Source organism: Psammomys obesus, unplaced genomic scaffold (genome assembly GCF_907164565.1).
Source record: "Psammomys obesus unplaced genomic scaffold, mPsaObe1.curated_primary_1811, whole genome shotgun sequence".
Classification (NCBI taxonomy): Eukaryota; Metazoa; Chordata; class Mammalia; order Rodentia; family Muridae; genus Psammomys; species Psammomys obesus.
The window spans coordinates 13374945-13392650 of NW_026585698.1; the positions used below are offsets into that span (position 1 = coordinate 13374945).

At 41.7% G+C, this 17706-nt stretch overlaps 1 protein-coding gene across 1 annotated transcript in view; it reads left to right on the forward strand.

The window, feature by feature from the left end:
• The window catches only part of Pcdh15 (protocadherin related 15), an 844567-nt gene extending 831798 nt beyond the window's left edge, over nt 1-12769 (forward strand). The window contains exons 34-36 of the mRNA XM_055598939.1: nt 9797-9905; nt 10882-11732; nt 12745-12769. Of these exons, the coding sequence (XP_055454914.1) occupies nt 9797-9905; nt 10882-11718 (946 nt within the window). The 3' untranslated portion in view covers nt 11719-11732; nt 12745-12769. The remainder of the gene's footprint in view (nt 1-9796; nt 9906-10881; nt 11733-12744) is intronic.
• Nucleotides 12770-17706: the final 4937 nt, after the last annotated feature.

Genomic DNA, 17706 nt, shown 5'->3' on the forward strand with positions numbered 1-17706 from the left:
TTTTTTTTTTTTTTTTTTTTTTTTCTTTTTCTTTTTCTCTTTCTTTTTTCTGACAGTAGTTTTACGTGAATGTTCTAGCAGGGGCAGAACAGAACAGCAGGCTGTCGGTAATAGTGCTCTCTCTTTGGCTTGTTATTTCCTTGAAAAAAAGAAATGTTTCCCAGGTAAAAAATGTTCCATAGATGTGTAGGGAATGACAGACAGCAGGAATTTCTAAAGCAATCTCAGGTGCTATAAGATGCAGTTATCCGTTTTCTTATGTTAGCCTCCATTCGGGCTTGTTTTGATCTCATTAGTAGGCTTCCAGACGATAAATTCTCTCTCGTTTTTTCAGTTGCTGTTCTATTTCTTTATCCTGGTGCTTTCTGTTTCCTTCCTTATGACGAAAATAAATCTCATGCCGTTGACTTTTGTAAGACATCTTATTTTTGTCAAGGGTGCCTAAAATGCTACTTAACTTAGCCCTTTCGTATTATGAAATCACCTCCTTATTTATAATTTTCAGATTCTTCTTTCCAAGAAAATATCCTTTGATATCCAATTGACTTGAGAAATAAAATAAAATCACTTTTTAAATGAAGAGCTGTTACATGTGGTGCATTATCACCTTAATGCTCAGAAGTTTGCTCCTTCTTTTAGATAGAAAATAAAGACTTATCCCACAGAGAGAAAGTCATATAGTTGCAGTAGTTGTTAAAATATCCCTGAGCTCAACGGACTGAATTCTGGGGAACTGTTGCTAAGCTAAGCACCGCTGTCTTCATGAAGCAAATACATTCATTATCTGTACAGATACAGGCACATGATACAGGCATACGTAACCATCACATAACTATTTTCCCACGAAACACACTGAATAAATTTCAACTGCTAGAAGTCCCTACTTTTGAAGCAAATCCCTTTCTTTGTTGAACTCTAGAACTGTAGTATTTGTGAAGATAAAGCCTGCACGAAGAAAGGTGCAGTTCTGACATAGTTCTGTGCGCTGTTCTAGAACAGCTCAGACAGTCACCGCGGCTTCTGTCACTTCAAGAAGACAGCAGCCGTTTTCTTGAGATATCCCAGCCATGGTTAAGCTCGTCTTGAGCTTCTGTGAGTCCACAAGGGCTGAGAACTCTGTACTGTGTCATCGCTGAGGTGGTTTTGCTGGTGGTGGTTTGTGGGGGTTTTGTTTGATTGGTTTGGTTTGGTTTGGTTTCAGTTTGAGGTTTTTTTTTTGTTTTGTTGTTGTTGTTTTATGGCTTGTTTGGGGGTTTTTTGGCTCTTAAAATTTGGGACAGCCTTTCAATAATTTGATGTTCATTCCTGATTAACAAGAATAAGTAAAAGAGCAATCAGCAATCTTACTTATTCTCAGTAGCCCATCTGCTTCAGATACTTCCTCCAAACCAAAAGAAATTTATTTCCTGGGATTCATGAATGTGTTCTGTTTTATTTTGTTTCCTTTTCTGTTTTTCATGGGAAAGCTTCCCTTGGAGTTTTTGTCGGTAGCTGAGAACTTATAGTCTATGGTAGATTCTGACAGGGTGCTGTTGAGAGTCAGTTAAAATATTAAAATGTTTTCTACTTGAGTCCTAAAAAGATCACTTAGATATATAAGCCCACAGACTCTTTCTCTCCCTCCTTTCCTCTGCATTTGTTAAGGTCTTCTTGGTGTATAAAGGAAGGGTAGATAGCTTATTTGAAAGTCAAAGACAACAGTTTTCACGTATTTGCCATCATTAAAATTAAAGGCATACAGACCTCAGATGTAAAATGAATAATTGCTACACACAATGTAATAGTTACATGAAAAGATGCATTGATATTATTTGATTGGTTTTGTAATTATCAACAGTCATGCCTTGAAAGGATGCAGAAAATTATAAATATTGATTGTTATATACCTCTCCTAGGTAAGTTTCTGCCTTTGAGCTCAAACAGTTACCCAGTGAAAACACCAGAACCTGTCAGTGTGTGTGTGTGTGTTAGTGTGTGTTTGTGAGTGTTTGTGAGTATGTGTGTGTAACTGCTTTTGAGAGAGAATTTCAATCTTGTCTCATAACCCACAGTGGCTTCAGACTCACTATGTAGTTCACACTGACCTTACACTCATACCAATTCTCCTGCCTCAGCCTCCTAAGTGCTGGGATTGTTAGGCATGAGCCACTAAACCAGGATACTGAAAGGTTTTTTCGCATATTTAATAAAAGGAGAAAATTGAAATATACTAGGAAATAAAATCTGTCTGAATATTTTAGCTGATATGTGAGACTCATCAATAGGATGAAGTCCCAAATACAAGCTGTGTCTGATTGTCTCTAAATGGAATAAATCTGAATATGTACAGTTTTGTGAGCATTGGCAGGATCGTAATCCCCACGTGTGTTGGCAGAAGTAGATAGACACTCTGTGGACATCACTGTGGAAACTTTCAGAAAATGAACTGTTGAGGAATCCTTCACACTGCACTGGCCCCATTTCCAGTGGCTTCACTGGGCTGTCTGGTGGCCCTTTAGGACACTCTGAATCCATAGACTCATCCTGCAGAACACTGGTTCTCAACCTTCCTAATTTTGTAACACAGTTATTTACATTGTGGTGACCAACCCCCCCAACTGTAAAAATTATTTTGTTGGCCCTTCATAACTGTAAATGTATACTGTTACAAATCATAGTTTTTGTATTATTACGAATCTGACCTGCAATCCTTGTGGGAGGCGTGACCCACAGGTTGAGAACCGCTGTAGAGACATGGCTGTTGTCTCTGCAAAGATGCTCTTGTTGAGCCGCACAAAGCCATGGCTTTAGCTCAGTGATATTTACAGCGCAGTCGTACACAAGATCAGTAACATCAGCGTAGCGATTAAATGCACAGAAAATGAAGAAAAGTCTCGTAATTCGTGGCACCCGTGCTGTCACACTCCCAAGCGCAGACAAATATTGCACAACCTGTGCTTTGTGCGCTTTACTTATCCTTTTGTAGTTTTGAATATTAGAAGCTAAGAAGGACCCCAGAAGCAAGGAAAGTAGATTGTTAAGAAAGTAAAGAAGGTTCTCGATTGTATCTTTCGGCACTGTTAGAATCAAGTTGACACATATAGACAAAACCATTGCATTCGCTTGAAAGAAAATAACCTGAGGATGGACCTGCCTATTCGATTTTCTGTTTAATGATATGATATTATTCATATCAACACTTGTACAAGACACAGCATAGGATGCCATTCTGCTAGCTGATCATAACAGAATCAAAATGAATTATCGCATATTGTTTTTAAGTTGTTCTCACATGTGTGCACAGGGTGGGGAGCACATGAATGATAACATGGATGTAGATAGAGGCTGGACCACAACCGTCATGAGTCAGTTCTTCCCTTCTGTCATGTGAATTCTGGGGGTTGACTCCGTTTACCAGGCTGCATGGCAGATAACTCTCCTGCTCAGTGGATATGTTTTGTAGGTCATACGAGAGAAAGATCTGTGAGGATATCTTTTTAGCAATTCAGGCACAACACGTGACCTCATCTTAATAAGATTAGAGGAAGTTGTGTCCCCGTGAGATGGTTTTTAGTAAAATTTAGCGTATTTCCTCTGTTTCTCTTAAGTGGCCCTTATCTGTAATTCGCTCTGGTCTGAAAATCCATGCGTTTAACACAAGTTTCCATTTCTGCCTTTCAGGGGAGGCTTTGCGCCAGAGGTAAGGGCTTTATCATGTGGTGGAGCATCGAGCCTGCAGGGAAAGCCTTTGTGTAGTGTCTAGGACTGATTCTTGTCCTTTTGAAGCTAGGCTATCTGCTTCTATTTTAATCAAAACTTTTAATGATGTTTTTCTAATGTATTTCATTTCTCAATGTTGCTTCTTTGCTTTGGAGTTTTAAGTCTATCATTCGGGGTATAAACAATGATCAGTGGCTGACATGCCCATGGACGATGTCTTTGTCCTGAACTGTAATCTTGGGACTGTGATATCACACTAAATTTGTTTCTCTGGTTCTACAGATATAAGCTAAAAGCTATAAAGTTACTTAACATTGTTTTTTTAACAGTCCAGGTTTCTCTCTAGTCCAAATAGTTTAAATATCTACTGTCATACTACGAGAGAGCTCTGAGTTTTATACTCCACTTCTATGACTCAGTCTACAGAGAACACACTGAGGATTCTAACCAGTAGTGATGGATGGGATTGTGAGTGATGGCATCAGTGAAGTTACTAGGAGCCTACTTTGATTTGGCACATAGCTTCTCAATCAAAGAGGGGTGTAAATACATTCTCTGTAGCTTGTCCTTTGGAATAAATAAATACACACACACACATCCACACATATATATTAGACTATGTAGATTCATACCGGTAAGCTATATGAAGATAAGCTATAATAATTCCTGGTTCTCAGGAATTATTATAACACATAACAGGTTAGTTAGAATTGGAGACCCTCTAACCTAACATTCCTTTCCTCTACAAAGAGTGACGTATCTAAATGAGCTGCCTTCTACCTTCCCAGGCCACTCAGGAAGATACGCCATTTAACTATTTACTCCCAAAATTTGCTAGCCTAAAATGTGATCATGTATTAGTTCCCATTTGGTCGGAGCATAAATTATCATGAACCCTACTGATACTTTGACACAACTCATTGAACGAGTAAGAGTGAAAAGAGGCGGAAAAAGGCCCTACAAAGTTGGGGACAATTTCCTGCCTCACAAAAGTCTTTGAAAACACATTTGAATGTGAACCATCCATATTCTGTTTTTTCTTTTTTTTTTTTATGGGGACATGGAGATCATGTCTTAAATATGATCCCAAGGATACTGCATCTAGTCACTCCAATTTTCTATTCTTCCTAGTGGATGTAATATTTGCAATGAAAAGTAAGATGATAAACAACTTGAATCAAGGTTTTAGCTTGTCAAAATAGCCCTGTGGCATTTATTTTTAGAATCCCAAGTAATCCTTCACACTATGAAGCTTAAACAAAAATATCTTTATAGAAGTTGGTTATTAAAGTTATTATAAATTTGTTAATTAAGGTCACCAAATTAAAACAAATGGCTTTGTATATACCTTAGGTTCCCAAGTGATTATTTAAAATAGTATCTAATAGTTTGGCAGTGGGCATGTGAATGATGATTCATACGTCAAGCAACAGATTCAAGCTGTAATCTGTATTCCTCTCTTCTCAATTGCATTCTGCATTTCGCATCTGAATTATTATCTAAATCTTTTCCTGTTTTAATTTCCTTTGGCAGCATCAACTGCTGAGACCTTCTCTTCTTAAACCTGAGGTATCGCTTTTCGCTTTCTTTTCAACCTCACTAAACCTTTACAATATTCCTGTGGGCAGAGGGGATGGCCTCCGATGTGGTCCCCGTTTTTCTAAGGAGAGAAAGTGCATCTTCAAATTTAAATAAGTAAGCAATAAAAAGAAATCAACTCTCAATCACTTGCTGGCAGCTAAAATTACATATTTCTAGCCTCTCTCTAGAAGAACGTTTCTCAAATTGTGGGTTGCAAGCTTTTTGTGGGGGTCAACCAACCCTTTCACAGGGGTTGCCTAAGACCATCAGAGAACACAGATATTTACACTAGGATTCATAAAAAATGGCAAAAGTGCAGCTATGAAGTAGCAGTGAAATGGTTTTATGGTTGGGGGTCACCACAACATGAGGAAGGTGGAGAATCACTGTTCAGATGAGTGAAGCTCCCCCGATCCCATCCACTAATATCTGGAGCCAGGGCTGACCAGGGGCTGGGGATCATCTAAATGTGGACTCCTCACCTTACTCAAGTCAGACTAAAACCAGGCAAAGATGAAGAAGGTTCCAACATCTCTCCTGCTCCCCTCAGCACGTGCACGAGTCAGTGTTTCTCCTTCTTTTGCTTATTTGTTATATGCCTCTAAGACAAAAAATGAATGTAAAGCAACACTAGTTTGAAATACTTAGATCCTTTTTGATTAATTTAGGCTTTTGATAAGCACTTACAAATATTTGATTCTTTTCTCTAGCAACAGTATCTAAAATGCATTTATTGTTTTAGAATCACACATACATGTATGCGTGCGCATACACACACACACACACACACACACACACACACACACACACACACACCAAATATGGAGAGAGGGAACACAAATACATAAGTTTAATGTTAAGCTTTTAATTAAAAACTTTTGTCAAGAAAACTTCCCGGATGACTGAGCCAGAAAACTCAGGGTCACAATCCACATGATCACAAACAGCCTTCAGTGAGACAGTCTTCCGACCAGCACTAATGCCTAAAATGTTGACAGTCAATTCCAGTTCCTGAGCTTTCAACCAACAAGCAGGGAGAAGCTAAGCAAACAGGACTGAAACTGTTATGACTTCTAGCAGTTTGAACATCTACTATAGTGGTGAGAGTCTGAGTTAGCTTTGCGTTCTGTGTGTGTCAGCAGCAGAAACTAACCTTAAAATAAAATTAACGGTTAGATCCACTCACACAACCATTTTTTGGTTCACTAACTAGGGCGGGATGCAGACAGGGCCTGTGAATACAGTGACAAAGCTGAGTCCAGTCACCTGCTCAGCCCTGGGATCTTTTTTGTCACTAGAACTTCCCTCTGTTTCTTTTCTTTTCTTTTTTTTTTTTAAATCAGGTGTCATTCACGTTTTTGTTAGCTTCTTCCTCTCCTGACCAAGCTTGGAACCTCATGGTATCTCACTGTGCTCTGAGGTCCCTGTTTTGTTCCCTTCTAATCTTGACCATATTGAAAGTGGGTACAGCAGCTAGCAAGACCTGAGTCTTATTCTTGCCATAAAAATTAGAAAGTGCAGGTGTATATGAACTAAATCATTACTAAAAATTACATTTAAAGCAACTTGGAGGTTTCTCCTTGGTGCCTTGTATATACTAGATTAGGCATTCATTAATTAAAAGTGTAAAAGGGGCATTCCTGAGATGGCTACTTAATGTAAACCGATATAATTTGGATATTGGTCACTTAAAAGTCCGAAGTCACCGGTGAGAAGCAGACCTGTTTCTCAGAGTCACTTAAATCTAAGCTTTAACTTTGTCCTCGTTTCTTACTGCCTTTCCTTCATTTGATGCCTCTCTTCCTGCAATGGAAGGTTTGGCTGGACTAAAACTGGCAGCTACAAAGCACACATCACCCACTTAGAAACTTCAAGAGGGCACTCACGTTCATTACCAGGACGTGGGTTGACTTTGAGCACCGATTTTTGTCATCCTAAGTACCCTCCAGGCTTGTCACATGCACTGGTGAAGAGTACATCCCTTCTGAGCTCCTGTAAGTGGGATATCACCTTGAGCTCCATTCGTCCTTGACCTCAGCCTCTTCGCCCATCCTGTGCTGCTGCAGGTCACTGGTTTCTCGGACTTTCACATTGGTTCTGATTTTGCACCGTTGTGAAGGATATGCCGCAGTATACATTTTCCAAAAGGTTTTTCAAATTTGCATCTACCCCTCCCCCAGAATTTCGTGGGTACTGGTCGCCCACTGTCCACCGTAACACGGTATTGCTAATTATTTCTTAAAATGTTTATCCTGATGAGCAAAGTGAGTTTCAACATCACAGCTGAATTGGCTTTTTTTTTTTTTTTTGTAAGTGGCAAAGTCATTTTGCCACTATATTAGCATAGAAAGGCGATCGCAGACCTAGGACCCATAGGAAGCTGGCTGGAAATGTGCATAAACAGACTTCGTGAAGTGAGAGCAAGGTGGGGCTGGGTTTCAGGATGATGCTGAGTAGAGCGGTGGAGCAGAGGGGTGGATGGGTAGTAGGCAGACCTCACGGAAGGCAGGAAGCGCCACCAAGATTCTTAGAGCGTCCAGCAGTGCCGGGCATTGGCTTCACAAGAGAAACCCACAACCCAGCTTTCCAGTAGAGTGCTTTGGTCAGGGTTAGCCACAATTAATCCTTTTAAATGATTTGGCAGGTTATGACGTAACTAAGCATCGTTGTCCATATTTATCACGTGGATGATGGACTCCCATGCTTTATATGTGGTTCTCTGTGCTCTCACAGAAGGGCAGTAGCTCCTGATTCATGCCACACCCATGTTAACAAAACCAGTTCCTAGCAATAGCAGATTATCTGTGTATACCAACCTACTTCCCTTTGGATAGTTACTTTTCCCTTCCCCCTCTCTCATTCCACTGTAAATTCTTTGCCATCTTTATTAATATAAAGGAATTAAGAAGCAAGTGTGTGGGAAACTGATTTCACAGCTACCCAAGCTGTTTTTCAAAGCACAGGTCTCTATAAGAGCCAAGTTTGAGAATTATCAAGAGTCAGAAGAAATCTTAGCAAGGTATAAAAGCAAGGGTTTGTTGAAGATGTCTTCAATCCTAGTGTAAGGACTAAACTGAAGTTCTTACTAATGTGTAAATTACTATGAGAGGATGTAAAACGTTTGAGGGAGCAGAACCACTAACAGAAAGACAGAACAAGTAAGGCCAGTGTAACAATTTACCTCGTACATTTAGCCAAATAATAAGCTGCCGTGGAATTTAATGTTGACTATTTCAATCTCTGAAGTTACCTAAAAGCATGTAAAACTACTCCCCTGAACATGTCTACAGTTTTATAATCAGGAAGACTGTGCTGTCCCATTCACACATGATCTAACAACAAACGTATTCCATGAAAACAGCTGAAATTGTGAGAACAGGAGTGTGTTAACCAACACTTGACATTAAACTTACGTTGACAGGAGCATTTGGAGAGACACAAATTGTAGGTATGGAAATCTCACTTAAAACTGAAATATGTGAAGAGTTTATTTAAAAATGAAAATTTTTCTTTTTGAACAATAGGAGCTATCCATGGAATCTGGGATTGATCCTGGCCAGGAATATGGACAAGATTATTACAGTTATGAGCATGGGTACATCTTCAGTTTTTCGTTCAAAATTATATTGCATTCTTTTTTATAATAATTGAAAGTTATTATTACTAAGAGTTTCTTTTAAAAAATGTCATTGTCCCAGTTTTATATTTGAAAATGAATAGAGTACCTGATTTTTTTTATGTTAGTCAAGTTCTCACCATTTTGCTATTTCATTTATGCTGCTTGTATTTCTAGAAATGTGCTAAGAAGGTTCATAATAATTAAAATGGAATATAGAAGTCAAACATGTTTGCTCAATTCCTGAATTCACCATTCATTCCATATGCTGTGTTTAGCATTTTTTCTAACCATTCTACCTGAAGTTGTGAGCCAGAGCAGTGAAAAACAAAACAAAACAAAAACATGAAAACAGAAAATGTATTTAGGACTCTAGTAACAAGTTTGAAAATGGAGAGAGTTAATTTTGCAAACCTAAGCCTGCTATCTAAAAAAAAAAAAAAAAAAAATACAGAATGAAAATGCCACACAGGGCATGTTCCATGCAAGCTGTCAAACAGATTTTTGCTTCCTTGGTGAGATACACATTTGTATCTAGAATCTCCCTTGTGTCCTTAGTTCTCCATTTAGTTATGAAGTATTATATCTTCCTTTTTCCTGCTTCTAGTCTCTCCCCAAATTTACATGTGAAATAACAAATATCTTCCTTATTATTCCAGGGAACCATTATGGCAAAATAAAACAAACAAACAAAAAAATCCTCTGGCTATCAGGTAGTGGTTCTTAACATGTAGTCTTGTGTTTTGTTTTGTTTTGGTCTGGTTTGGTTTTTAGAAGGAACTTACTAGGTCCTGTCTAAGTGTCTGTTGAGATGATGAAGAAAAAGAAGAAAGCAGGGATCACTGCGGTAGGTTCCGCACACCTATGAAAGGGGTCTCACGGGCCGAGTTTACGTTGCAGGTATGAGATGCCCCAGTATGGAAGTCGCCGCCGCCTGCTGCCACCACCCTCCCCGGAGGAGTACGGCGAAGTGGTCCCCGAAGCTGAAGAGGAATCTGAAGAGGAAGAGGTAATTGTCTGACTTTGTCTCGTAAAAAAATGGAAAGGCGATAACGGTTCCTTAGATCCGGTTTGACCACCGTGCTGCCGACTATTCCAAATCTGAGAATTCCTAACAATTTAGTCTTTGTTTTCCGAAGAAAGTTAACAGTGCTGGCCATTTTATTCTCTTGTCTACAGAGGAAAGTTCTTTAACTTTTTCTGGTTTACTTCCTTCTGTGTGAAAAGCTAAACAACTGAAAAAAAGGTTGAAATCAAATATGGTTTCTAGAATCATGAGTGTGTCTCCATAAAGACAGTATTAAGAACCAAATACGTTAGGAATTATACAATACATGGTAACTCTTGTTCTTGCCCTATATGAATAACTAAAGATCATGAAAGACACAGTCTTCGTGTTTCAGATTTCAGAGAATAAAATTTCCTCATTAATGTTTTTAAAATATGGGATTCATTTCTAAAAGACATGAACCCTTCCTTTCGAATCCTTATACCTTGCCCGCAATATGTGTTTGACAGACAGTCCTCCCCTCCATGAAATGACTGTTAACTGCAGCTCTAACTGTTCCAAAATTCAACAAGACAGGGTTTTCATAAACTCTTAGATTAACTGATGCATATTTCCTTGACTTTTAAAGATTCCGAATCACAGCAGGAAGCTAACAAGCCAAATCTCTAGAGAGGGAAATGGCCCTTGTTATTTCTTTCTTGGACCAAGATTTAAAAAAGAAAAAAAAAACTGTTAATAACAGAAAAGGGAGGCCATTGATCTGGGTATGAATACTATAAAGCCAAAATAAAATAACTTATTGCCTGCCAGCTAGCTTCTCTCTATCATCAGAAAAGAGTATTGTCGTTGGTTTTTAGAAACTATTTGCATAGTTTCTAAAGATGAATGAATGAATCTCTGCTTAAATCGTGAGGGACAGGATCGCGTCCCAACCACCCCCAACCTAACGCTTGAATTGCACTCTCAAAACTTCCAGGAAGAGCCAGAGAAAGTTAAAAAGCCCAAGGTTGAAATTAGAGAACCTAGTGAGGAAGAGGTGGCGGTCAGCGTAGAGAGGCCGCCGGCCGCCGAGCCCACCTTCCCGACGTGGAAGAGAGCCAGGATATTCCCCATGATCTTTAAGAAAGTCAGAGGTCTGGCCGAGAAAAGGGGCGTCGAGCCGGAGGAGGAGGACCGCGACTACCTCCAGCTCGAGGTCGACCAGGAGGCCGCCACGGAGAGCACCGTAGAGTCCGAGTCCGAGTCCGAGGAGGAGTCCAGCGACTACACGGAGTACACGGAGACCGAGTCGGAGTTCAGCGAGTCGGAGACCACCGAGGAGTCTGAGTCCGAGACGCCCTCGGAGGAGGAGGAGGAGGAGGAGAGCTCCACCCCGGAGTCGGAGGAGTCCGAGTCCACCGAGTCGGAGGGGGAGAAGGCCAGAAAGAACATCGTGCTGGCCAGGAGGAGGCCTGTGGTGATGGAGGAGAGCCAGGAGGTGAAGGGCAGGAGAGAGGAGCGGCCTGCCCAGCCGGAGGAGGAGGAGGAGCCGCCGGAGGAAGGCGGGGAGCCAGCGCCCCTGGACCAGTCCGCGGACCTGGAGGCTGGAGATGCTCCGGAGGAGGGCAGCCCTGAGTCGGTCTCCAGGGAAGGGGGCGCGGAGAGCGAGGAGTCGGAAGCAGAGCCGAGCGGCAGCGGCAGCAGCAGCAGCAGCGAGAGTCTCTCCGGAGGGCCCTGGGGCTTCCAGGTGCCCGACTACGACCGAAAGAAGGATGCTGCAGAGCCACAGAAAGCCCCGGGGGCAGACGCGGAGGCCTACAACACGGCCCTCTAGGAGGAGAGGCAGCAGTAGGTGGAGTTTGCCGTGGTGTGCGCCTCCCCCGTGTGCGGTGCCCTCTGTGTGTCTTCCCGGACGCCTCTCCTCTCGGCGGGGTGGGGGCTTAGCGAGACTCTACTCTGGCTCACGAGCAGAAGGGCGAGAGAGAAAGGGATCACCTCCGCGGGCCACAGTTGGGGCAGAACTGTCTGCTCCCTGCTGGGCCGGCGAGCAGGGAGCCGTCGGTGCTGGCTGTGAGGTGGCCTCGCCCGGGACGCTTGTCCGTAGCGATGGAGGGCACCCCCTGAGTGTGACACCTAGGTAGGTGGCCTTTGCTGGAGCAGACGCCAGGCGAGCAGCAACGGGGCACAGGGGTCACCGTTTCTGCGCACTTCTGCTCGCCAGCTCCCGCCTTCAGATTCTGTCTTCTTGAAAGTGGATAGGGATTGCCGTCTGTGTTGGGTTTGAAGTATCTTGTGACCTATCACAGCTTTTCTTCCAGGCAAATGAACGCCGCTAGTTAAAAATATTCACACGGAGACCAGAAAGAATTTGCATTCGGTGTAAAGAGAGCATTTGCGTCCCCCCAACACACACACACACACACATACACACACACACACACACACACAACCACCACCAAGCACCATATTGTTTGGAGAAAGAACGTAGTGTTGCTTACGTTTGGGTCTGCATCGCTTCTGAAGCGATGGTTGGTTAAAAAAAAAAAAAAAAAAAAAAGGCAACTGAGTCTGTTCCTGGCTTTCTGCTTAACTTCCTGAACGGAAGCTGACAGTCACGAAACAGTGAGCTGGGACTTAGCAGGATGTGGATGATGCGCTTTTCTTTTCACATCTCACGGTTCTTGCCATGTGAAAAGAAAGTGTTTCCTACTAGGTCTGCTTCCTCCAGACCCAGCAACACTTTGTCCCAAGACGTTCAATCCCCGCTGAGAATTTGCCTTGCCGCCCTGCCAGGTGTTGCCGTGGCTTGCTCTGGCCTCCGGTCTCCCCTGAGAATGACTGTTCTTCTCTCTTTCCTCAGTGGGCAAGAAGGAGAATGATCAAGCTGGTGGTGGACGGAGAGTACGAGAGCAGCTCGGCCGGGGAGGACAGCGCCCCGGAGTCCCAGAGGAGCAGGCCTCGCAAGCCGGCCGGGGGCCACGGCAACCTCAACGGCAACATCTACATCGCGCAGAACGGCTCGGTGGTGAGGACTCGCCGCGCCCGCCTCCCCGACAGCCTGGCCGTGCCCTCCCCCGGGCTGCTGGGGGGGCGCGGGAGAAAGCCAGCCAGGTCCGCCGTGGCGCGCGAGCAGAGCGTGCCCCTCAACACCCTGTTCCAGGGCCCGTTTCCCACGGAGCAGGCGAGGAGGACGCCCACCCTGGTCACCTTCGCCCCGTGCCCCGTGGGGACAGGGAAGCCGCCGGGGACCAGGCTGACCAGCACAGCCGGGCTGGAGCCCGCGGTGGACAGTAGGCTCGCCAGAGAGTGCGTGGAATTCCATGGTGACGACGCGCCATCAGAGGAGGAGCAGCTCTGGATGGGCCTCCACATACCAATGACCAAACTCTGACCGATAAAGACGACAGAACTTGGTTTTTACTTCTTTTTAACGAACTGCGGTTTTTATTGTCCCCCCCCCCAAAAAAAAAATCAACCCGTGCACAGCCTAACACTTCGAATGATCTGCTTTACAATAAAAAAGAGAGAGAGAGAAAGAGATGGCATATGTATCGATTGATTGTTAGTCCCAGAAAAAAAAATCTTTATACACAGAGTCAGTTCATTAAATAGCATATTACTTCATATTACTGGCCGACTTGTTGGATCCTGAATTAGTTTTCATTGTAATAAACAAGAAACAACTTGGTAGAAATCACTTGTATTTTTTTTTTTAAGTTAGCGTAGACTGTACTCCATTTCCGGGTTCACAGCACATTTTTCGGCACAGGTAATTTTATTTTCTATGGGGTAGAGGATTTTTATAGGTATGAGGTTTCTACAGATACCGTCTGCACCGCGCTGAGTCTATAAACGAAAACAGACTTGCAAAGCAACAGTTCAGGTGAGGCTTTCGTGTAAGTTGTTTTTAATCCTGAAGTTACTTTACATACCATGCACAATGAAGTTTTAAAGATTTTGAAGGAGTACTTTCGGCCTTAGGGAGCACATTTGAGGCCAAAGCTTTAAAAAGAAAAATACAGCAGCATAATTTACAGTTCCCCCCCCTCCTCCCCCCGGGGGGCACACCCACTTGTCTGCACACACTCTATCCATTCCAGATGTGGCAAATAATTTAACCGCTGCAAGAGTTCAGCAACTCTTTGAAGCAACCTATAAACAAACCTCACTCTGAGCAAAAGCTTAGCATGAAGCAGAGAGGGTCGAATTTGCTTCTAGAACCCGGGCTCAGCGGATGAGGTGGCAAGACAGAAATCTCGCTTAACCTGACTAGGCAGAATGATCGCATAAGCCCAGCATACTAGTATGTGTAAGGGTCATGGATTCATATAGTATGGAGAAGGCCTGTCTATGCAGGCTGCTGCGTGGTTGCATTAGCGTCTTTAACGGCTCCTGCGCTTGTTTGTGTATAGATTATTTTAGTGCGCATGTTGATGTGCTCTGGTCCAGAGCCAGAAAATGATTGTCTGCACATCTGTTGTCTCAAAGAACACAGTCTTCATTCCCCACCTCTGAACAAAGCACAGTGTTTTACCGTTAATGTAAACGAAACAAAAACATCCTTTGGGGAAAAATCTTCTTCTGTTTTGCGTATTCTGCAGCATTAGGAAGGACGGCTAATGCAGGCTGAGGGAATTCGGAATTTTATTGACTGTCTTGGTGTGGTACAGATATGGTTCGCTTCAAATCTCGCCGTGTGTTGATCAAGTTCATATCTCAATTAAATTCCCTCAGGCACACTTGTTATGTGGTTGGTGAGCCCAATAGTGCATTATTATTTATGGCCCTTACATGGTTCAAATTTAAAAAAATGTTTTTGCAACATTACGCTTGTATTTGCAAGGTAAAGGAACTATATTCATGAACTTGCCAATTCCTCTGACTAATGTGTTTTTAGTTTAGGTACCTGAACCTATTTTGAATAATATCCTGACATCTCATTCTATTGGGAATTAATTCCTCTTTATACCTTTAGAAAAACAACCAACATTAATAGTAAGGATGGAAATATAGAATCATGTCCACACCCGCAGACTTATTAACCAGGATGTACATTTTCATTGTATCTAAGACAGTTTGTGCACATTGAAGTTTTGAAGCAGTGATGGTCATATTCCTTTAAGCACCAAAGCAAATTTTTGTTGCAAAAAAATATCTTGTATGGATATCAAATTGAGCATTTATATTTCCTTACTAGCTCAGTCACTGATCGCTAAATATAATTTAATATTTTTATGACATTCCATGTAATGTTTACTAGCTTCCCTTGGTATTTTTTGTGCATACTGCTCTGTATATTTTTTTCTTTCTTTCTTTAGCTTCTGGATGTGAAATTTAACTGATTTGTTGCTGTTCCTTTCACAATTTATTTTTTCCCCTTCAAGTCATGGTTTCCTATATTTTGTCAGGGAAGTCTGTAGTGTTTTATGCTTGGGTTATTGCTCTTGAAAAAAAAATAAACTTGAGATGGGGTTAAGATATAAGGATTTCAGAAAAGCCATGTGGATCTCAGAAAATTTCTGTGGCCACTGCTAAGATATGAGAGTACAATTCTGAAGATCAGTGTTTTTTGCCAAGACTAATGTCCTAATATGGTGGAAAATACTGCATTTTCAAGATCACATTTTGTAAAATAATATGCAGCTATTAAAACCTAGGGGGCATTCATGAGTATTTCGGCACTCACAAAATTATCGTTTTGATACAAATGATCATGAAGCTAATATTCCTAGATGAGCAGTCTTGATGTAGATCAAGCAAATCAAATATTTGGTTGATATATTTGGAGAAGAGAGACTACACTAAAAGTCTGGCTCGATAATTCTGGATTGGCTGAGTCATTACATTCACAGGACTTCGAATAGTCAATAAAATCCAGACTCATGGTTAAAACCGCAAAACACAGGAGAAACATGTAGGTACACTTAATCTTAAAAAGAGTTAACACAGGTGGTATTTACCCGTGAGTGTATATAAGGAAATCTGGGGCTGGTTTTCCTAGAGGGGCATAGGACGTTTCTTTTCACTCTTGTTCTTAACACCAGCTTTCAATAAGGAAAAAGATCCTGCAGCTCCCAGCGAACCAGCGCACATAGCAGACACCATCATAGTTCTGTTGTAAACTGTGACATTAGAAGCCTGGCAGACCTGAAAGTCAGGGAAGAAGCAGAAACAGTCAGTGAGGCAGGGTACCGGTCCCTCAGTGATGACCATCCACTCACAGTGCCCTCTGAGTCTCTAGATTTGTTCTTCTCATTGGTTGAAAACCCAGAGAGCTCTCACAGAATTCCAACAGGAGGGCAGCCCAAAGGACCTTCTTGAAAAGGGCTTGCCTTGACATTCCCACTGTCAGCAGGGATATGAAAAAAAGTCCCGTGACCTCTGTGGTTCTTCCAAACAGTCCCTGCGGCTGCAATCAAAATGTTACTAATGACATTCATGTATCACAAAGCAGGAAGTTGCTGATTCACGAGAGGAGCCATTGTCTTTGTTCGTGCCGTGGGCCTTCTCTTATTTCTTGTTCTGCCTTGTTCATTGCCTGGGCTTTGCGCAGTAAGCAGAGCATAGGAACGAACCACTTCAGTTCACTGCTGAAATGGGCAGGAAGCGCTAGGAATCTATTCTCAGGGCAGGTGCCTCCTGCGCTGTAAATACCACAGTGGTGCATCTGAGGAGTAATGTCAAGTCTTATCCAGGACACTGTTTCATATAGAAAGTTTCACCCTATTCCAGGGTGATGACCTGAATTCCTTGCTGTATTTCTCTCTTGTTTTAGTATTAGTTGACTTTGCTTCCCCTTCCCATTCCCCCCGCTTTTTTTGTTGTTGAAGTCTAGGAAGTTTATGGTAAGTTAAGCACATGTTTGGAGAATGTGAATGCCGCTTATACTTTGAGAAATTATCAGGACATAATTGCTTTCCCAATCTCTTTACCCAAACACCTGTTCTTCCTTAAATATTATGTTGCTGTATGGAGAAAATCAAGTATAAAGTTCGAGTTAAAAGTACATTGTTATACATTACACAAAGTTTTACAAATAAATTTCTATTTCAAAAAGATGTCTCATTATTTTACCAGATAGAGATAAAATCAGCAATTCTTTTCCCATTTACGTGTGCAGCTTAATTTTACTATTACAAAATAAAAATTTTCTCTGACAACTCTTACCTTTAAAAACTGTGGAAGAAAGATACATATTTTAAATATTAATTCCCATTCTTTTTTTTTCATTTCAACCATGTGTTCATGTCCCCATGTCTTACATAAGTATGGCTGTGTTTCCTAGCATATCACCTACTTATTCATAGAAAACAGTTTTATAACCACTTAAGTGCCCAGGTTTTTATTTACATTCAGTCGATTGTGTTTGTTGAAGTGCTAAATCACAGAAAAGTGTCAAGAAGCGTAGCCACAATGAAGTTTTGTTATATACATCTAACACTGCTGAGTTTATTTCAAAATCCCGAAGTTTTATTTATCATCAACTTGTCAGTCATTTGCCCATCTACCTATGTTTATATCATCCATTTACCTACCATCTATTTATATGATCACCTATCTACCTTCAGCCTGTCATTGATCATTTATCCCCTACCGAGGATGATGAACTCTTTATCCACTTATCTATCTCTATCATATATCAATCTACCTACAGCCTATTACCTTCCTCTCATCAACCTATAATTTATCATCTAGACAATATATATACACATATAATGCCATTATCTTCCCATCGTCTATATATCTATCATCTACTTATCTATCATCTGTCTTTCCACGTTTATCCATCTGAAACTGGACCTGATTTCCCTGTTCACTTGGG